At 26.9% G+C, this 22,513-nt stretch overlaps 5 protein-coding genes across 7 annotated transcripts; 3 read left to right on the forward strand and 2 right to left on the reverse strand.

The window, feature by feature from the left end:
- Positions 1 to 64: 64 nt before the first annotated feature.
- LOC106788758 (Williams-Beuren syndrome chromosomal region 16 protein homolog) lies at positions 65 to 7,213 on the forward strand. Of its 3 annotated transcripts, none has more exons than XM_014752306.1 (9): positions 65 to 266; positions 403 to 663; positions 760 to 1,045; positions 1,140 to 1,312; positions 1,402 to 1,563; positions 1,660 to 1,787; positions 1,863 to 1,994; positions 2,065 to 2,144; positions 7,201 to 7,213. In XM_014752306.1, the coding sequence occupies exons 1-8, from the start codon at positions 173 to 175 to the stop codon at positions 2,140 to 2,142; spliced, it is 1,314 nt and encodes a 437-aa protein (XP_014607792.1). In that variant the 5' UTR covers positions 65 to 172; the 3' UTR covers positions 2,143 to 2,144; positions 7,201 to 7,213. The 3 variants fall into 3 exon arrangements, with proteins under 3 accessions (XP_014607792.1, XP_014607791.1, XP_014607790.1); XM_014752305.1 differs by lacking the exon at positions 7,201 to 7,213 and adding an exon at positions 5,522 to 5,607; XM_014752304.1 differs by lacking the exon at positions 7,201 to 7,213 and having other exon boundaries at positions 2,065 to 2,362.
- LOC106788750 lies at positions 2,456 to 6,408 on the reverse strand. The gene is made up of 15 exons (XM_014752294.1): positions 6,363 to 6,408; positions 6,057 to 6,258; positions 5,727 to 5,892; positions 5,419 to 5,594; positions 5,196 to 5,351; positions 4,954 to 5,111; positions 4,523 to 4,860; positions 4,315 to 4,426; positions 4,099 to 4,228; positions 3,892 to 4,031; positions 3,603 to 3,803; positions 3,357 to 3,506; positions 3,078 to 3,232; positions 2,774 to 2,993; positions 2,456 to 2,693 (listed from the first exon to the last, which is right to left on the reverse strand). The coding sequence occupies exons 1-15, from the start codon at positions 6,406 to 6,408 to the stop codon at positions 2,539 to 2,541; spliced, it is 2,505 nt and encodes an 834-aa protein (XP_014607780.1). The 3' UTR covers positions 2,456 to 2,538.
- A 9-nt stretch (positions 7,214 to 7,222) lies between the features above and the next one.
- LOC106788751 lies at positions 7,223 to 10,781 on the forward strand (the record flags this gene model as incomplete). Its single annotated transcript, XM_014752295.1, has 14 exons — positions 7,223 to 7,259; positions 7,359 to 7,545; positions 7,607 to 7,878; positions 7,935 to 8,123; positions 8,226 to 8,369; positions 8,459 to 8,626; positions 8,702 to 8,880; positions 8,965 to 9,191; positions 9,266 to 9,408; positions 9,620 to 9,820; positions 9,895 to 10,020; positions 10,087 to 10,235; positions 10,321 to 10,525; positions 10,657 to 10,781. Coding segments are annotated over exons 1-14 (2,352 nt in total), but the record flags the coding sequence as incomplete, so codon positions are not given.
- A 110-nt stretch (positions 10,782 to 10,891) lies between these two features.
- Positions 10,892 to 15,997, reverse strand: LOC106788781 (nuclear pore complex protein Nup133). The gene is made up of 19 exons (XM_014752344.1): positions 15,771 to 15,997; positions 15,357 to 15,696; positions 14,896 to 15,213; positions 14,639 to 14,809; positions 14,430 to 14,559; positions 14,150 to 14,329; positions 13,909 to 14,068; positions 13,666 to 13,834; positions 13,420 to 13,579; positions 13,225 to 13,337; positions 13,043 to 13,149; positions 12,752 to 12,968; positions 12,537 to 12,680; positions 12,254 to 12,455; positions 12,013 to 12,172; positions 11,730 to 11,925; positions 11,469 to 11,663; positions 11,162 to 11,384; positions 10,892 to 11,093 (listed from the first exon to the last, which is right to left on the reverse strand). Exons 1-19 carry the CDS (start codon positions 15,863 to 15,865, stop codon positions 10,960 to 10,962), a joined length of 3,414 nt encoding a protein of 1,137 aa, XP_014607830.1. The 5' UTR covers positions 15,866 to 15,997; the 3' UTR covers positions 10,892 to 10,959.
- A 275-nt stretch (positions 15,998 to 16,272) lies between these two features.
- Positions 16,273 to 22,474, forward strand: LOC106788769 (valine--tRNA ligase). The gene is made up of 18 exons (XM_014752324.1): positions 16,273 to 16,625; positions 16,917 to 17,090; positions 17,165 to 17,292; positions 17,360 to 17,524; positions 17,619 to 17,820; positions 17,887 to 18,175; positions 18,252 to 18,376; positions 18,457 to 18,602; positions 18,672 to 18,864; positions 18,952 to 19,125; positions 19,225 to 19,346; positions 19,427 to 19,535; positions 19,609 to 19,884; positions 19,951 to 20,268; positions 20,388 to 20,543; positions 20,626 to 20,829; positions 20,923 to 21,198; positions 21,278 to 22,474. Exons 1-18 carry the CDS (start codon positions 16,461 to 16,463, stop codon positions 21,512 to 21,514), a joined length of 3,459 nt encoding a protein of 1,152 aa, XP_014607810.1. The 5' UTR covers positions 16,273 to 16,460; the 3' UTR covers positions 21,515 to 22,474.
- The last annotated feature ends 39 nt before the right edge of the window (positions 22,475 to 22,513 follow it).

Genomic DNA, 22,513 nt, shown 5'->3' on the forward strand with positions numbered 1-22,513 from the left:
TCCTTTCTATATATAGTCAATTTTAATTCTTTCTGTGGATGATTAATGTGATGTGTGTGATGTTAATGAAGTCTTTGTAAACAACATGAATGTCTTAAACAAAATCCACTAGTAACATATAACGTATATGTAGTATTTATTTGTGAAATTTGTATTTCTTATAATTAAAATTATGTTGAAAATAATTAATGGACTTAAAAGAATCAATAAAAATATAGGATTAGGAAAATCCAATCGTAAGAAGATAAAAAAGGACATTTTACCTGGTAATAACCTTAAAATATATTTTTTTACTTTTAGTAATGTTTAAAAATATTAAATAGTATTTATTTTATTCTCATATCTTAATTATTCTATAAAAAAAAAAAGCTTAAGTACATTTTTTTTATCATTTCATTACAGTATTTAAGTATCCGATCAGTAAGGTGGGTGATCGTAGAGTATATGTTTGGGGTCTTGCGGAACATGGAGCTTTAGGTACCATTGATAAAACATTGTACAAACAAGACATAGCTTATCTTTCAGCACCAAGAAGATTAACTTTTGGAGAAAGATATAAAGTAATAGATATTGCATGTGGTTATGGTTTTACAGCTTTTGCAATAAGTTCTTCAGATAAAAATATCGTTTATGGTAGTGGGATAAACACAGATTCTCAACTTGGTAATAAAGTATTTTATTATGTAAAATATTAAATGCCAGTAAAATTAATATGCTGCTTTCAGATACTTATTTCAAATGAAATGTCTCTTTACTTAGGTTTTCAAGAAGCAAATAGAATTTATTTAGATGTAGTAACTTCTCCAATGCCAATAAATCTGCCACTTAAAAATTCAACGGGTGAAGTTATAAGTATAGCAGCTGGAAGGGCACATTTATTAATATTAACAAACGAAGGACTTTTTACATTAGGCAACAATGGATATGGTCAATGCGGTAGGCCAATTATACTGAATGAAAATTACAATCGTAGTAATGCAGTTCATCATATACCTAGTATAAGAGGAAATCAAATAACTGCTGTTACAGCTGGTCAAGATCATAGGTATAAAGCTAACAAATTATTCTGATTATCTACTTGTATGTCTACCGATGTAAACATTTTCTAACATTGCTTATTAATATATATTATATCGTAGCATACTTTTAACAGAATCTGGTGAAGTATATACATTTGGTTGGGGTGCTGATGGGCAAACTGGCTTGGCACATTATCGAAATGAACATCAACCAAGTTTGGTCAAAGGGGATTTAGCAGGGCAACACATAATAAAAATTGCTTGTGTTGCAGATTGTGTATTGGCTCTTAGCGGTAGTTATTAATATTTACATTAGGGTTTATTCAGAAAATACATTTATAATAATATTTTCAATTGCTTTATTTTTCATTTTAAACATTAGATAAGGGAAAAGTTTTTGGATGGGGAAATTCAGAATATGGACAATTACTAATGGACAGTAATAATTGTCAAGTAAATATTGCTACAGAACTGAATATACCTAAGGAAGTAGGACATATTGTTGACATTGCTACTGGAGGCTGTTTCTGTATGATATTGAATTGTAAGAACAAAACAAATAAATATTAATTAGAAGAAACAAGAATAATAGATAGATTACTGTTCATAATAATATGATTTATTGTATTATATTTTGTAGCTTCAGGAGATGTTTATGTGTGGGGATATGGTATTCTTGGTCTTGGACCAAAAGTAGAGAGAGTTTTAAAACCTACTTTAATTCCATCCACATTATTCGGTAACAATGCGTATTCACGTAATACCAAGGTAAAATTAAATTTATTTAATATGGATTTTTACATAAATATTCATTTGGTGTAATGCAATCATTTTTATTCTTAGGTTACAAATATATATTGTGGAATAAATCATCTAGCAGCGATAACAAATACAGGAGATTTATACATGTGGGGATGTAATAAATTTGGATCTTTAGGATTGAGACATCAAAATGATCAATTTTTTCCTTTCAAGGTAAGATGTGTATTTTTTATTGTATTTCTTCCTACAATTTTTATTTATGTTTTGTAATTTTATTTGAAAGGTGTCTGTAGGAGCTCAGGTAAAAAAGGTTTCCTGTGGAATTGATCACACAGTAGCACTTTGCAAGCCCTTCATCTAAAGGTACATTATATTGTTTTATATTAAGTAACAATTTATTTATTATTGGTACAAAATTTTCATAACATTTTTTAAATATCTGTACATATGTTTGTAATATATAAACTTCCGATATAATTTGTTGAATATGAAATGAATATAAGAAAGTGAACCATTACTTGTATTACGCTCTAATGAGATAACAAAAAATAATCTCTTATTATTTAAGAGAAAATAGACTCTAATTTAGCTACATTATTTTAACCTATTATATTTACTGTCAATTAATTATTACAAATTTTTAAAAGATGTTAAATTATAAATATAATTTTTGTAATTAAATTTTATAATGATTTTTTTAAAAACTTATTATTTGATAGTTTGAATCATAGATTATTTTTGTTATAAATAACTTTTTTTAATAAGATCTGATATTTGATAAAAGACAATACATTGCTATTATTATCAAAGCAATAGAATTGATTGCCATTTTATTTGCACTACTTGTGCATACTAAATGCTCGTATGAAATAGTATACTTTATCATATGTGGATATCTACACCTGCTTGGATCTGAAATAAAAAGTTGTTATTTCTATAACTGTTCACTGATATTTTTATATAATATATATTTATCCATTATTTTCATTTACCTGTGCATTGATATGATATATCAGAAACATTAGCAGTTACAGATATATATAGTGGTTGACATTCATGAATAAATGTAGCATCGCCACAAGAAACTGAAACACTATGTTCGTTGTTACTTATTGATGTGCAAGAAACTTCTTGATTAGCTTTTGTTGTATTAACATATAATAGATTTCTTGATGTGCATACTGTTAAAGATCCCCAACCAGATCCTAAAATCTAAAAAGTATATCATCAAAAATACATTTAATTCTTTTGAGATTTAATTTATGTATATATATTTCTTTTTTGTACGTTACATACCTTTACTGTAGCTGTAGTATCATGAGAAAAGAAATAATTAGGATGAAGTCTATAAAAGTTTATTCCCTGTGGTTGGACATAATCCACAAATGAATTCGAAGTTCCAATTGAAACATAATTTGCACCACATTGTGTGTTAATTAATCTTTTAGGAACTGTAATTTTTGTTTTCTATTAATATTTGTGCATCATTATAATGTGTTTATTACAGTAATTTGATATTTATTTATTTCATAATATTTTATTAATATTATGTGTTTTATCACATTTATATCTTACTTTGTTTTATTCTTGAAATAAGTTTATCAAGTGGTGCTAAACCATCTCTAGTATCTGCCTGTCCAACTGAGAACAAATCTGATGTAGAATCTTGTACTATATTTGCCCATGTATCCTTTGATCCATAAGTTAAAATGAGGATGGTTGCATCTAAACACAACGTTTACAAATTAATAAAATAATATAAAAGGAGTAAAGAGTATACAATAAAATATACTGAGGAATATATAAAATATTTCTTGTTACCTGGAATTTCTTCACGCATATATTTGAGTTGTTCTAAACAATATTCTTTATCAGATTGCGATAACTGTGCATTATATGGCATAATTAACACTACATCTGATGCTTTTCCTCCAATACCTTCGCTATGCTCTCTATTTAATTTATCTTGCTCTAAAGTTCTTAACATTTGAAGTGACTTAGATAGGTTTAAACCTTTATGAACTGGAAATAATTATTTTTATTTACTATTTCATTAAATAAGTTCTAGATAATATAAGAACAAAAGATCATATGTATGTAGTAAACATACCATTAGAATAATTAGAAGAATTAAAACTGTTGAAATTTAAAATAGTATTGGTACTATTAATTATTATACTTCCATCATAGCCATTAAGTATAGTAAAATTACTATTGAACTGATTAATCTCCGTATTTTCTAACATATGCCTGCATGAAAAAAAGAATATGTAAATAGACATTTAACAAATTTTTTCATTGCTTTTTTTAAACTTACGCTAATATGAGTTGTACTAATTTAAAAGGCCAATTTGTATCAAGAATAATAGTCAAGTCCACAGAAACTGTAGTCGAATCAAATAGACGATCTGTCTCTTGACATGATAAATCTTGGTTCATTGATGAAGCTATAAAAGATAGAAATTTGTTAAAAATTTAGTATATTATGGGATTGATCATATAATAGGATATAACAAGCTTGTGTAATACTAACGTATATATGTTGATAATTCATTTGCAGCATCAACTGCAAATTTTTCTATAATAGGTGGTTTTAGTGTGGCTTTTGCTAAATTTTCACTTAATACTAAAGATGCGCTGTATGCCTGTAAACAAAATAATTTATTGAATTATTTTAATATATTGTTTTATTTTTATGTAAAACATTATAATATTCAGAAAAATTATAATAATTAATTTACCTGTGCAGATAATGTAGAATTAGGTGCAACATATCTAAACAACGATCTACGATTACATGCTCGAATTGTAGAATTAAATAAGCCTGGAGCACTGTAATACATATCCAAAATTTGAGAAAGACGTAAGCTAGGTATTTTTGAATACCACGATTTAACTTCATTAGCAAGAATCAATCCATCCAGATCTCCTCTAATTTCGGCAGTCGTAAATTGAAGTTTCTCATTAGAATTTAGAAAATACCAACGTGGCATTGCAGTAGAATTCCAATCTCCATTTACTCCTACTTGTAATTTTTCTCCTCTAGGACCTTGCATAAGCGCAACTTCAGCTAAGTCTCCTGCATAAATTTAATATTACTTTTCTTAGAAATATATAAATATAAATGTTAGATATAATAATCAAATTAATCTAAAATTATTTGAATATCTACCAGCTAATGTGGCTATCCACTTATTATCTAAAGTTATATCAGATGAATATGTAGTTTGTAGTATTTCATCTTTCAATACATCTCGAAGTATAATATTTTCTGGTTGTACTGCTGCAGCTATACCAGCAAGAATTGAGCCACCAGAAATTGATCCCCAACTATAAAATTATTAATCATACATGTTTCAAAAACAATTATAAAGAATAATTCGTTTTCTTCATTTTGAAAAAAGCTTTACTTACGGAGTCTTAATTACTCCATTCTCAACAGGGCATTTACTTAGCGGTGGTAGAGCAAATATTCTTCCTTTATCAGGATGATTTGGTGGCAATTCTGGATAGAATGAATTAGGATCTACTGCATTTTCCGTTGAATCTTTTCTATTTTTTATTGTTTCTCTATATGATAATTAAAATTATTATTAAAATATGTTTTAATGGAAGAAAAATAAATATATATATTTACATTTCTTCTGGAGATAAAGTTTCAACATCGTCATTAATATTTTTTGTATTGTTACTATCATTTTTATCAATACTTCTAATATTTCTGTATGCACTATTCGCAGATCTGCAAACTGTTCCTTCATCGCCTCTTTCAAAAATGTTTACGCTACTTGACAGCATAAAATGCAGAGTACACTGAAATAAATAATCTATCATTATATGGTCACATTTGTTTCATGTTAAGGTATAAGTTGGAAATGATTTATAAAAAAAATATATGTATATCTATGATTTATAAAGATTTTAACTTATCAATAAAACTCTTACTCTTTCAACAGCAGTAATACTGTTATTAGGAAACAACATTGCATTTCCTTGTATAAATCGAAGTGTTTTTGCATGACGAAAAAATTCGTGACCAGTTGGCGCGTAAGGAGATATTCCATCTTGTGATACCACAGATGGGTTTGGACGTATACCATCTTGGCGAAAACTATATATTGATAATATTTAAATATTAATAAATATATTTTATGTTATTTAAAAAATATTATAAATATGATTAATTGGCTTATTAGCAAAATCACAAGAGAAATATTAAATAAGTATTATCAATAATAAAATTTACTGACAGTTTGCATATGTATATGTTTTTACCGATGTAATAATGCGACAGACAAACTTCTAAGGTCCATATTCAATCCTTCTGAATTTTCAATTTTTCGCACTATTGCTATAAGTGTATTTAAAGTATGGGGTAATCTATTATCCCTTTCTAAAAGATATTTATTTTCATAACATTCACGAAGAGAAGTTGGAAGAGTACGCACAGCATTTTCTTGCGCATGGATGCCTAAAATATGACATCATCTCAATGCTACTTTTAAAATTTATTAGTACATATAATGTATATTTAAAAAAAAATTAGATAAATAAAAATTTTAAATCAATAAAAAAACTTACCTAAATTGTAGACAAAACCCATGATAAGTAAATAAAGTATCTTCATCATAATTTTGTTCGTATATAATAAAATAAAATTCAGTAGATCTACAAATATAATATATTACTATAAACTATAACTTATACTAAACAATATATAACTGAAGTTATATAAAATTATGAAGTAAAATATCGACCAACTTATAATGCATTATTTTAAAAATATCAGTAATTTGGCACAACTTACATTTTATTATAAAAATGACTTATTTAATTGTTACACAAAATATATTGTCCTTACTATTCTTCTTTGAAAGGTACTACACTTACCTTTTAACACAAGTAGAAATATCTACTATCACTATCAAAAGATAAGATATGAAATATTGTGAGTAATATGTCCCCTTTTCTTATTGCACAGATCATACTTATATGAATAAGGCTAATCTTGAAGAAACAAAAAAGCAAAAAACATTTATTTTCATTTAAAAATTTACTATATTGAAATATTAATCTTTTAACTATAAATATATGTTATATAAATATTTATAACATAACTATTTTACTTTTTATCTTTGTAGGTATTATTTATGTATAAACAATATATATTATACATTTCTATAAATAATTTATTTTTATAAATTAATATCTTATTGTATACTTATTGTATACTTATTGCATTGATTTTATATAAATAATTAAGAAATGTAAATAATATAATTTTTATAGAGATTTCACACATTTATACATTTATCTTATCAAGATTGGAAGTCGAGCATTATCTTACTCTATCTTTCTAAAACATAGTGATTCATTGCGGAGTACATACGTTATTATAACATGTGCAATACTCTTTCAGTGACATAGTGAACTGTTTCAAAATGTTAATATACAAAATTTGGTGTCTTTTATGCATCGGTATGTATTATACGTTTACATTTTTTTATTAAAAATTGTAGATATAATATTTATATATTGAAAAGAGGAATAACTAATGGATTGTATTTCATTTTACAGGATATTGTGTAGTATATTCTCAAGTAACTATACCAGATTCTCTTAAAGAATGCTATATAAATCGTACTAAAAATGAGATTTTATTGCCCTTTAATATACGTACATTCATTGATATTTTGCAAAAAGCTGAAATAGAAACATTTACTACTATGGATATGAGAACATTCTCTTCGTCATTGTTACACAGGTAAAAGAAATATATAAAATATCTTAAATTTAAATTAATAATGTTACTAGTTATATATTAGGTTTAAATTTGATGGAGTTGAATACGTTGAAGGCTTGCATGAAAGTGAAGGAATATTGCCTTTCATTGGACGTGGGACACAACGAACAAAAAATATAATAATAGAAGAATTGGTTCCAGGCAATGCTGATGCTTTTCCTTCTAAAGTACTTTCACAGTTAGAAAGATGCACTCTTCATTTTGCCATCTCAAATACTATAAACAAATATAAATCTGACGACATAAACAATCTGTGCCAAAAAATTGGGAATCAAGAAAAATTAACTGGTAACATCTTATCAATATACAATTAAATCTAGAATTATTATCTTACAAACTTATTCTCATAGGAAGAACCATATCTATTAATGCAACAGATTGTCCAAGAGAATATGGAGTTATTCTCACTCCGTATGGCACAATTGCTCCTGGTGCTATTATAGGAGCAATAGCTGCTAGTTTAGAGCATCAAAGTATTACTTTGAATCAATTATTTGCAGCATCAGCTACAACTTCTACAAGTATACCATTGAAATATTATTTTTTTTAATATAATATTTTGAAAGAGACATTCATATAAATTTCTTTTATTATTAATTAATCTTATTATTATCTTAATTTTAATTATAATCATATTAAAGATTTAAATTGTTTAAATGTCAATGAAGATGAGATTGATTTTATTATACCAAAAGACAAAATGATTATTGAAAGATCAATGTGGCAGCAATCTATAAATACATCAGAAATAACAATTGATAATATATGGCTTACCACAATTGCTGGTAAGAGATATTTAACTACTATAATGATAGTAATAAACTGTTATATATGAAGAAAAATTGAAAATACACAATTAAAATGTACATTTAAGGGGACTTGGGTGAAATGGTAATTTATCAAGGACCTTTAGCAAAAGAAAAAATGACGTTAGGAGTAACTGGATTTTGGAACAGTACTATATATCCTAATATTTATTATCTTACAAAAAATCCTGATAGTTATGACGCAACACGGGCTGAAATAGTTGGTGACATTGATGGTAAATTAATTGTAGTAAAATATATAAAACATTATTTAATCTTAATATTTTTAAATTGTTATTTGTATTTCACAGGTTTAATACTTGCACGCAATTTAGAAACATGGACTGCCAATTTTCATAGCCTTCGACTTAGTCAGATTTTTGATATGTATTATTCTAATCAAGGCATTAATTTTAACCCAAATATCAAAGCTTGTAATCGAAAAACAACTTTTGCACAAGTTACATCCAAAACTATTTTAGCAGAACAGGTATATTCAGAATTAAATTATTAAGCATTAGTAGGTATTATATTGTGACAAAAAAAGAAAAATTATAAAAATTTTATATTATAGACACATGCAGTATCATATTTATTAGCATATCGTAATAGCATAGCATATATATCTGAAGAAGCATTAAAGCGACTGGTTAACTATGCTGTTGATACATTTATAAATTATACAGAAAAACATTTACTTACAGAATCGCACTGTCGTAATAAAAATGTTCAATTACCAGCAGAAGTAATAATTGCTTTTGACGGTGCATGGACCCCAGATTATACTATGGATTTTATTTCGTAAGCGTATACAACTGTATTTATATATACATAATTTAAAAAAAAAAGATTTGAATATAAAAAACTTTTTTCAGAGTTCTATTAGAAGATTTAGATGTATCAATATATGGTACTAAAATAGGTATATTGCATGGCTCTACAGGAAATTGGTTACTTAACGTCACCAATAGACCATCAGTTGCATATGAAGCTATATACAATTTTACAAAAGTGTCATGTAAGTTTATATCATTTATTTGTAAAACGTTATAAGTTAATTAAATACTATATTTTTAAATATTATTTATGTTACTAACAATATCAACTTAATATGTGTGACTTTTGTGTGTGGATTCATTTTTAATTAATAAACTGTTTTTCTATTTTAACAAACATTCTACTCAACCAGAACATTGAGAAACGTAACATTTATAAATAATTATTTTTAGGGCCCAGTCAGTTTAATTATACTAATACACTTCAAACAATATTTACTTATTTAAATGTTACATTAGAAGAAAATCAGAAAAATCATGTAATTGGTAATTTAGGACAAATTATAATTTTATTAGTTCCATTAGCATTTATGACCAACGTACAACAACAATCGGTTCTAATGTTATTACAACAAATCAAATTATATTATCCAGGTAAATTATCTTTAATTTTTCACTAACTAGTAACATTAATGTGCTAATATTGATATATTATTTTATATACACAGATGTACATTTCTTATATTACACATCGGAGTATAATGCATATTTATTTCAACCTTTTATAATGTCAGAAGAAGATCATTTAATTAAAACTTTGCAAATTGATGATATTATTAATCATTTTAGTGCAGGTATATATAATTGTAATCATATTTACTCTTATGATGTAATAAATATTCATAATAATGTATTTTTAGTACATTGGCTATTAAGACCTTTACCAAATATAAATGTAACTACTGAAAATCATAAAAATCAAATGGAAAATTATATAGCTCCAACACAATCTATTTTATACAAATTACACGGACACTGGAGAAAAAATACGAAAAAAATAACTGTTACGGTTTGTATATTTCCTTTCTTTTAAATTTTCTTTCTTTTTAAATACCTATATAATTCTTTAATAAATTAATGTGATTATATTTTAGTTTCATAGCGTTGGGTATGGTGAAATAACAGTATGCTCTTGGATTCAGTTCAATAGCACAAAAAAGAAATACAATGAATATTGTAGAGATGCAGACGGTCATAAGGATATTATATTAAATGATTATACTCTTTGTCCTAACAAAAAAATGTGTCCTCACATATATTATCGTGTACAGCATGTAACTTCTTTACGTAAATGTGCAGGTATGTAATAAGTGAATAAATTATCTACATTATAAAAAATCTTAAACAATTAACATATAAGTATTAGATGTAAAATTAAGATGAAAAATATTTTCAATGATTAGAAAAATTATTTATATTTTTCATTCCAGAATTAACTTGTAGAACACCAGATCATGTGCGATATATTGTTAGAATAGAAAGTACATACTATAAGAATAATGCAAGCAGAAATATATTATCAATAATACTTTCGACATTCGTCTTTCTTTTATTTATATTTTTCAAATAACTTATATTAAGAAAATAGATTATTAACAATTTTAATTATTTTTGTACTTTAAAATGTTATTCAAACAATTATAAAAAAAATTTATTGACAGTTTATATATAATTGTTATTTATTGTATATAAAAATACAAACTTAGTATTTATATTGATATCAGATTAATTTATTAATAATTATCATAAGCATATTCGTATAATAATTTGACGAGAAATTGAAAATTACTGGATGCTGCAAGAGATCCTAATTCGGGTTCCATAAGAAGTGCATCAACTGATGGTAAAAATTCCTTAACTTTACCACCTACATATAACAATGAAAGCGTAAATATATGAAGGAAAAATTATTCACAATTTTATCATATAACATACCCATCATATATGCAAGTTCCATTAATTTAAAAAATATGGTTCCTTGTGCTTGTTGTTTAGGATTTTTATCAACTGTTTCCCATGAATCTCTTCGAGCTGCACGTGCCCAAATTCTCAATCTTAATGAAGACTTTTCATCTTCTTGTTTGACGTAATCTAATAAATCTAAAGCTTTTTTAAAATCATATTCGCTTGCTATGACATTATCTTCAGATGTATAAAGCTAAATAAACAAAATTAGTGTAATATTGGTTAATATTATAATATTTATCACATATAAAATATTATAAAGGATTAATTATTATACCGTGATTAATTCCACTGGTGTAAATACTTTCAATTTTTCAATATCATATCCATATGTTGTGAGTACTCCAGTTGGTAGATCTTCTTGATGAGCAATTAAAGCTAGTTCATTGTCGATACTTTTTACACAATCTTTTATTTCATATTCTGGTTCATCGGATGCAAGAAGTGCCAATTTTGCCAATGACAACATAGACTATTAACAAAATGATATAAAATCATTTTCTAGGATACAATCTTTATAAAAATAACAAATACATACTTTTTTGCGTGTTACTAATTCAGTTTCTTGAACTGCTAACGAGTGCAGTGTATTAGCTGCAAATCTTAATTCATCTGTCAACACTGCTTGTACCCACGATAAAGTGGGATGCTCGGATAATTTTTCTGCCAACTCAATTGAACCACCACGTCTACATCGTTCTACTAATTGTCCTTGTCGTCCATCTTTCACGTACCTTTATTTTTAATTATTACATGTTTTAAATATTATCTATAATATTATTATAACAAAATAGAAACAAAATAGTCAAATATATATTTACCATGAAAATAAAAAGCCTGCAAAATCTTGTGACGCAAATTTATCTATGTAACTATCAAGTCTATTTTTATTATTTGTTAATTCGCAAATTTGGATGAGAGATCCAAAATCACAATATTTTTCAGCAAGTATGGCAGCATTTTCATATTGTTCTTCCTTTACTGAAAAAAAATATTACAAATTAATTACGCGTATTGTATTAATATAAAGTATATAAAAATAATATTTATAATAATACTTACTAAGAGGTTGAATCAAATTCATTCTATCTGTTTCATATTGTTTTAAAAGTACTTCAAATTTCTCAGTACCACGAATACTTTCTAAATGACATTTTCTTCCATCTAATATTAGATCTATAAGACTAACCAGTTGTTCATATAATTCATTTTTAATTGTTGTATCATTCGTTCCAGTAACACCATGTTTTAAGGTCATATTATGCTGTGCACGTTGAAAATAAAAAATTCATTATCACATTTTCATTAAAAAGAATAGCTCCTTAAGCAAATTAAATACACATACCATTGTGGTAAGACAATGTCTAAGACCATGTTTACCAGAAGCTGCAGTCCAAGGAAGATATTCTGTTATACCATTTGAACATCTTGTTGGTACGAAACGTTCAGCATTATATTGTCGATATTTTACTACTTCATTTAAAGTACCCTTGTTACAAAAATATAAAACTATGAAAAAATGTGTAAAAAACAACGTTAAAATCTTACATATGTACTTACCAATAATATAGAATTTACTTGCATTATATATTGTGCAACTTGGTGCGTTGGTCTTTCCGATAGTGTGATTTCAGTCGCATTGTTTACTAAGCAAGGTAAGAATAAATGTACAGCACTTACTTCGCGATAAAATATATCACGTGAAGTTAATTCTTCGGAGACATATGTTTCAGGTTTCAATGTTTGTTCAATAATAGAATCAATAAGTTCTGGATTTCTTAAAAAATAATAAATGTTAATATAAACCAAACATAGTTTTATTTTTGATAAAAATTTAACAGAAAAACATACCTATTTTGAAGATTATATATAGTCATAGCAGCAACTATTTTTTCTGCATATTCGCTAAGAACATGCGATGTAGACATGATTATTCCTCTGTATGTTACTGCACAAAACTTTATAAAGGGGTATAAAAGTTATAATGAGAATAATATATTTTTGAAATACTCCAGTTATAATTCAATACTTACTTTATCCCATAAATTATGTTCTTTCAAAAATGATACAAATAGATCTAATGCTTTTTGTTTTCCTTCTAATTGATGCGGTATTTGAATAGCGGTAATAGCATTTATTGTTATAGCTAAACAAACAAAAAATATATTCATAAAGTATAGTGACTTTATACATAAAAATTAAATAGATTAAAAAATAATAATAATTACATAAATCCCTATGGTTTGTCCAACGTGGATCATTCGCTGGATAATCATTAATTAAATCTTTTGCAACTTTCAAAGCCAGTGTATCAAGAATTGCATCAATGTCCATTACAGGTTCTTCTTGCAAAGGAAATAGTTGCGTTAAAATTTCTTCGCATTTTGACTAAAAGATTAAATATTTTATATTAATAGTGTATCGTTATATTTTCATAATTAATTCAATTTGTCACAATATTATGTTCTTTGTACCTTATTTTGACGTAAACTTAGTAAGAATGCAGCTCTTAATTGTGTGATACCATCAGAACTATAAAACATATCTTGCAATTCATCGTTACTTGTAAGAAAAGAAAAGTTTTGTGTTGTTTGATCATTTTTATAACTATAATCTATGGTAGCATTGGTATCTGTATAGTTCCTGTAAATAATAAATAAAAATTATTATTCGACACAAATATAAATTATTAAACATATATAAAAAAAAAAACGAACGTGTTAAAGTCTTGCGATGAAAAATCTGTTGGTATAATAGAAACAAGTCCAATATTTTTTGTAAATAGTACTGGTGTTCCAGAGCATAAAGCTCCTCCCAAGATACTGTCTTCTTTATCTCTAATTAATTCAATTTTATCTTGGTCATGTTCAGAAGCATCTAAAAAATAAATATAATTAAATCTTTTAATAACTTTACGTATAACTTGTAACATGTAATGGTATTCTAAAGAGCACTTACAATTAACTACAATAACATGATATTGATCATATATAATTGCTTCCCAACCACACAGTATGAAACGATGAGAAAGTAAAATTGTTTCTATATCAACATTATAGAAGGCAATATAATCAAATTTCACAGGTATAAACCATTTAAAACTATTTGCCATAGATGCACCAGACAAAGGTATTAATCCTAGAAGAACACATGGTGAAATGGAAAATATAAATTAAAGAATGAATAATAAAATTATAAAAAGTAATTGTAATAAAATTGGACAATATAAATTTTTTACCAAGAGCAAAATAAATTTGCATAGAAATATCAGCACAATAGGCTGCCATTAGAAACACTATTCCTTCTTCGCAAAATTGCATATCAATTAACCAAGTATCCATACTTTGTGGATTACATGCACTTGCTTCCTATGAATTAAAAAATATTAATATATTGACAAATAATGATTAATTAATAGCAATTTTTGAAAAACTCTTTGATTCTAACCCAAACTTTTCTTTGAAAAGCTTGTGAAACCATATGGCTAATATCTTCATCAAACTCCATTTTTTCTTGTTCATTATGTGGAAATGACCAATACTGTAATGATAATCCAGCAAGAATCAAAACCCTTGATCCTCTTTCTCCAAGTCCTGAACATACGACTTTTACTAGTTTCTAAAAAATAATCATTTACTTATTATGTAAATTGCAACATTAATTTATAATCTTATCTATATCTGTAATAAAAATTAATAAAATACCGTTTCTGCAACTGGTGATTGTGGTATAGCTCCAAAAATAAGGGATGTCATTCTACGTCCAATACCACCCAACCATCCTTGACTTGTTCTAAGGACACGACAAATAATACTATTTTTTCCACCAATAAATTGTGGTTGTAAAAGTGCTACTGTACAAGTGGTTGTAGCTAAAATACAACCATGCCCTGGGATATATGTTAAACAATTAACTTCTTGTCCGGCAAGTTCAGCACTTGTTTCTACGGATGATCCTTCATGAGCTATACTAGCCCAAAATCGCACAATACCTTCCGGTGAAACTGCCATACAACTTGGAACCTAATGGAATATAAACATTATCTTTATTCTTAGAAATTACAATTCTTTTACATGAGCCACTTATTTGTTGCCATGAAGTTAATTGCTTTGATCTGCTCACATAGCTATCAATACTATTTATAACAATGGATAATCTAAAGAACCTGTTGTCCTTGAGGTAACCACACGGCTATACATTCAGCTTTATGAGCGAGATCGCTTTGAGGTAGCTGCAATTCTCGACATTGACTTTTATATATTCTTCTTTGTTTAGGATCATGTATTGTAGTTTTACATTGCCAAACTAAAATTCTACGACCGCATATAAGCCAAGCCCATCCATCTGCAGATACGCTGACACTAACAGCTGTACTTTTATCAACAAATGTTAAAGCTTCTGTAACAAGAACAGGTAAAGCCGATCCAAAACTTTCGACAACATGACTCGGTGTTCTACAAATAATTTGTACAGATTGATTTGATCTCCCAGACACACTTAATCCTCTGAAATGGTAATATTTTAAAATAAATACAAAATAATATCATTTTGATTGATAAATATATAAAATTGTACTTACGAACTATTTTTCTTTAAAGATTGAACTATTGACATTCTTTTTCTTGGAGAATTGGCACTTCTTCCCAAAGAATTTCCAGGACCTGTTCGATCCATTTTTATATTTTTTTTTTATACAATATTTAATATATAAACATTAAAATTATGATCAAATGTGTTTATTTAATTTATGAGCTAAACTGAATTATTAGGTTAGCCTGATTCGCGCTATAAACCGGCTGCACATGACTACATGTGTTTGGCACGAACTATGTATATTTATAATGGTCAACTGCATACGTAGGTTTAGGTTTTATATTTATTTCTATAAATAATAATCAAATAATACATTCGTGAAAATATCTTGATTGAGAAGTGTATCATAAATTTAGTTCTTAATAAATTATTAACTATTTTTTTCAATATTAAATATATATACATATAAGAGGTATTTATTTTTTAACGTATCATTTTACGTTTTGATAGAAAAATATTTCTAAGTTGACGGAAAATCTACTACAGCATTAATCTATGGATATACCCCCATATTACATATAGATGATTTGTCTGATAGTTTTGATAGAGAAAAATTGTTGGTAGATTGCATGTGAAAAGCACATGGTTAACTTTGTTATTTATAAAACAGTATTTTTAACTAGTACAGCTTAGTTAGCAGGCAAAAATCGTAATCAGGAGAATTATTGACTTAAAGATGGTTGACACTAGGATTGAATTAAATAACGGCGAAAATGTGCCTGAAAAAACTCCTAAGCAATTGCAAAAAGAAGCTAAAAAAATGGCAAAACTGGAAAAGTTTAAACAGAAACAAGAGAAAAAACTAACTGACAAACCGGTTAAAGTGAAAGAAACAACGGAGGTGAGAACATTCTTCCTTGTATGTCAATTATTTAATTAATTTTAAAGTATAGCTTTTCTTTCCATATGGTATTTATAATTTATATGGTGTTTTAATTAATTATATTCTAATAAACCTAGTTTACATATTTATTTAAATGCTTAATATTGATTTAAGAGAAACGAAATTACATGAATATCATGAATATAAATGTGTTTAGATAATTCAATGAAATTGTAAATTGTCTTCATCATGTTGTATCATTATTACATAAATCGAAGTTTTTACTAATTATTTATTAATGATATCTAGAAACTTGATAAGAAAAAGGATAGTAAGGATACTGCCTTATATACTATAGACACACCAGTGGGAGAAAAAAAAGATGTTACTGGTGCAATGCCTGATACATATAGCCCACAATATGTAGAGGCTGCTTGGTATTCCTGGTGGGAAAAACAAGGATTTTTTAAACCTGAATATGGAGTATAAACATTTAATATTATTATTATTATATATATTCTATATCTTTTTGTTATTTTAATTATTAATTATTACAGAGAAAAAGTATATCAGAAATAAATCCTAAAGGAAAGTTTGTAATGGTAATACCACCACCAAATATAACTGGTTTTCTTCATCTTGGTCATGCGTTAACTAATGCAGTTGAAGATGCTATTACAAGATGGTAAACTTTTTTCTTATTACAACTTTTAAATGAAATTATATATTTCATTTGAACTTAATCTACTTAGGAACCGCATGAAAGGGTGCACAACTCTTTGGAATCCAGGTTGTGATCATGCAGGTATTGCAACTCAAGTAGTCGTAGAAAAGAAACTTTGGAGAGAAGAGCAAAAAACTCGACATGATATTGGTAGAGACAAATTTATTGAAAAGGTTTGGCAGTGGAAATATGAGTATGTATAATAAGTCATTAACTATGATTTAATAATTATCATCTCTTGGAACCATTATGTAATTATTTATTATATTAAAAAATTTATATTTTAGAAAAGGAGATAGAATTTATACACAATTAAGAAAATTAGGTGGTTCCTTTGATTGGGATCGTGCTTCTTTTACTATGGATCCAAAATTATGTCGTGCTGTAACTGAAGCTTTCATAAGACTTCACGATGATGGCACAATTTACAGAAGTAATCGTCTTGTCAATTGGTCCTGCAGTTTGAAAAGTGCAATATCAGATATTGAGGTGAGTTTTTATAAGAATTATATTTGCATATTACATATATTTGTATATTACAACAATGTTTTGTAGGTTGATAAAATGGAATTGACTGGCCGCACTTTGTTGTCTATTCCTGGTTATAAAGAAAAGGTTGAATTTGGTGTGTTAGTATTTTTTGCATATGAGATTGAAAACTCCACAGATAAAATAATTGTAGCAACAACTCGTATTGAGACGATGTTAGGAGATACTGCAATTGCAGTACATCCAAAAGATGAACGCTATATTAAATATATTGGAAAATTTGTACAGCATCCTTTTTGCAAAAGAAAAATACCTATCATTTCGGATGAATTCGTTGAAATGGAGTTTGGTACTGGTAAGTGCAACTTATTGTATTTTTTTCACTTATTTAATTTTTGTACAATATTTTTATTAAAATTAATTAAATTTAGGTGCTGTAAAGATTACACCAGCTCATGATCCAAACGACTACGAAGTTGGGAAACGGCATAATCTTCCGTTTATTACTATCTTTGATGACAATGGAAATATTATTGGTGATTATGGAGAATTCACGGTATTTTACATATATTTTTATATATATTTAACATTAAACAAGAAATTCTTTTAAAACAAATATATATTTTAAAACTGCAGGGAATGAAGAGATTTGAAGTTAGAAAAGCAATTCTAAAAAGATTAAAGGAAAAGGAATTATTTATTGAAATTAAAGATAATCCTATGGTTGTGCCAATATGTAGTCGATCCAAAGATGTGGTTGAGCCACTTATAAAACCACAATGGTAAATTGATTATACAATAAACATTCTACAAAAAAATTATATTTAATAGTAAAATTGGTTTTTCAATAGGTATATTAAATGCGATGAAATGGCTAAGACAGCTATGAAAGCAGTACAAGATGGTAAGTTAAAGATTATTCCTGAACAATATAAAAAAACATGGTATCACTGGATGGATGGTATCAGAGATTGGTGTATTTCTCGACAATTGTGGTGGGGTCATCGTATTCCTGCTTATCTTATTAAAAATATAAATAACACTGTGAGTACAGAAAAGATGTAATATCTTACAGAACTATAAATGAAATAAATTTCACAATATATTTTAATGCATAATGCATTTTATTAGATAGATGATACGTATTGGGTTAGTGCTCATTCTGAAAACGAGGCTAAAGAAAAAGCAGCTAAGAAATATGGTCTAGATATTAATGACATTATTCTTGAACAAGATCCAGATGTTTTAGATACTTGGTTCTCATCTGGTCTATTTCCATTTTCTATATTTGGATGGCCTGATAATGTAAGTAAATTATAATACACCACGATATTTGTTAGAAAAATAATAAATAAATAAAAAAAAGGAAATTGAATTATCTATTCAAATTATAATTTTATACAGACAGAAGATCTGAAAGCTTTTTATCCAGGTACATTATTGGAAACTGGACATGATATATTATTTTTTTGGGTTGCTAGAATGGTATTTCTAGGGCAAAAATTATTAGGACAATTACCTTTCAAGTACGTATTATAGATATTTATAAATTATTCATAAATTATTCATAAATTATTCATAAATCTTTAAAAATGTGTTTCAACAGGGAAGTATATTTACATGCTATGGTAAGAGATGCTCATGGAAGGAAAATGAGCAAATCTCTGGGTAATGTAATTGATCCCATGGATGTGATTAAAGGAATATCTTTGGAGGTATTATAAAATTTAGTATGACAGTAAAATGAAATTTAATAAGAATATTATTTAAATGAATATCATTTTTCAGAACCTTCATAAGCAACTCTTAGATTCAAATTTAGATCCAAATGAACTTAAACGAGCTATCGAAGGACAGAAGCGGGATTATCCACAAGGCATACCTGAATGTGGAACCGATGCTTTACGATTTGCTCTTTGTGCTTATACTACACAAGGTCGTGATATCAATCTAGATATTCTTCGCGTTCAAGGCTATAGATTCTTCTGCAATAAAATTTGGAATGCTATTAAATTTTCATTGATGTACTTAGGTACTGAGTTAAATTATGACGAACCTCAATCGGTAAGATATTATTGATAAATCGTTTTAAAAGAATTCATTTATTAATATATAATTTAATTTATTTAGAATGGAATTACTATGATTGGTGATAATAATTGGTATCAATCAACTTTAAATGAAAAATGCATACAAGATGCATTAAATCATTATTTAGAAGATTATCCATATCTTGATGGATATACGCCATCTCAAGCTGACGTTAAAACTTATAACATTTTTAATTCAATAGATGTTCAATTTTCAAATTATCCACATTTATATCGTTGGTATAATCACATGGAAACCTTTAACGAACATGAAAAGGCTGCTTTTCGTATAGAACAAAATACAATGCTACCACAGTGTACATGTGAAGATCATAAGAATAGCAATAATAATTCTCAAGTAAGCATTAATATTTTATTCATTTTTTACTATCGATTTTTTTCCAAAAGATTATGCACATTCTTTTTTAAATATAATTTTATACAATTGATAAATTATTTACAAAACAATATTTACAGTTAACTGGTAAAGAAACAAATGTAGATTTATGGATGCTTTCAAGAGTAAGTTATGCTGTTAAAACTTGCAATGAAGCTATGAGACAATATGATTTTACAACAGCAACAACTGCATGTTATAATATGTGGTTATATGATTTATGTGACGTTTACTTGGTGAGCATTTTTTATAATACTATAATTACTTAAAAAAAAATACTTCATTTTTTCAAATAATACAATAATAAATCTTTTGTAGGAATACCTCAAGCCAATATTTCAAAGCAATGATAATGAACGTAAATTGCAAGCAAGAAAGGTGTTATTCAAAACTCTTGATGTCGGATTAAGATTATTACATCCTTTCATGCCATTTATAACGGAAGAGCTTTATCAACGTTTACCTCGTAAAAAACAATCTTACCCAAGCATATGTGTTAGTCCTTATCCTGAAATCATAGAGGTAATGATAATGACAGTATATTATATAAAATATTATTTGAAGCTTGTGTCGGTATTTAATAATATTCAATATTTACTAATACTTATTCATTAGTGTCCATGGAGAAATCATGAAATAGAAAAAGACATTGATTTTTTGCAAAAAATAATAAAAAGTATAAGATCAGCACGAGCGACTTATAATCTACCAAATAAACTAAAAGCTGAGGGATATCTCAAGTGTGATGATTATGATCTAATATGTAAAATTATGAAATATCAAAGCTTAATAGAAACTTTAGCTAATTCCACAATTAGCTCAGAGAAACCTCCTTTGGGATGTGCTATTGTTACAATAACCGATAAACTTCAAATACACGTAATGTTACAGGTATTTATAAAATAATATTACTTATATCTTTATGATTATATACAAAATGCGCAATAATAATACTTCTTCTTTTACTCAGGGTATAATTGATCCAAAAAAAGAATTAGAAAAATTTAAAAAGAAAGAAATACAATTAATGGAAACCGTACAGAAAATCAAACAAGCTATATCTGTTAATGACTATTATACTAAAGTACCTCTCGATGTACAAAAGAGCAATGAAGAAAAACTGACTAATAGTGAAGGAGAATTACAAAAAATAGCTGATGCAGTAAAAGCTGTACAAAATATCGAAAATTTACTTTCAGTTTCATAGTCTTTAGAATTTATTTATGTATTATTTATTTATTTGAGCATTTAATTTCATAATGAAATATATCCTAGATAAATGTGTTACTATTGCTAGAAACAAGTCATGTGCTTGTACGTTCTTAAATAATAGTAAAAGCTCATTTGTATGCATACGATCTTTGGCAAGTACTGAAGAGCTTATATATTTTCACATAATCCATAAATATGTAGAGAAGAACAAACAAAATGTTCTCTTAAACCCAACGCAATTTGCGTTTCGAAAAAGTATTAAAGTAAACTAGGGAGAAATTTAACACATTGACAGCCGGCGACATAAAAGACATCTAAGGCCTGAGCGCCGGCCTTATTCACTTGTTTCTAATCACTAAATAGCTTAGAAATCCGCGTTTTCGCGGGGCCGGCGCTCAAATGACAGACTCAGAATTGCGCGTTTTTGCGGGGCCGGCTGTCAATGTGTTAATATGATATTTATAACATATTTATTGCTTTACAAAAAAACGCATATATAAACATGGGCCAAAGGTATTTTTCAAAAATAAATTAATAAAACAATATTAAAATAGATATATGTTGGAATTCATTACTTTGTTAATTTCATAAAACAAATAATAAGACATTGACGCTGGACAAAGCAGATTTCTTTTTTGATGGGTATATACATTAAATGTCTCAACTATATAAATAAATTATTAGAATCAGTTTATATTTATTTTTTTATACTTTTTTATTCATAAAGCATTGCCAGTAATGTATAACGATTATTAAAATTGTTATAATGAAAATCTAACAAGAATCTAAATAATAAAATTTACTAAATTTAATTTGTTCTGCTTGATACATTTCTACCAATATCTGCAGCTAAGTTAGCTTACAATGTGCTTATTAAATAATACATTTACAATTAAAATTATGCCCTTAAGGAGTTATATGACATATAAACTACTATTGAATAATTAAATTATTATAATATTTAGCTATATATATATATATAAAATAACAAATA

Source organism: Polistes canadensis, unplaced genomic scaffold, assembly GCF_001313835.1.
Source record: "Polistes canadensis isolate GaletaPanama2010 unplaced genomic scaffold, ASM131383v1 scaffold_153, whole genome shotgun sequence".
In the NCBI taxonomy this organism is placed as follows: Eukaryota; Metazoa; Arthropoda; class Insecta; order Hymenoptera; family Vespidae; genus Polistes; species Polistes canadensis.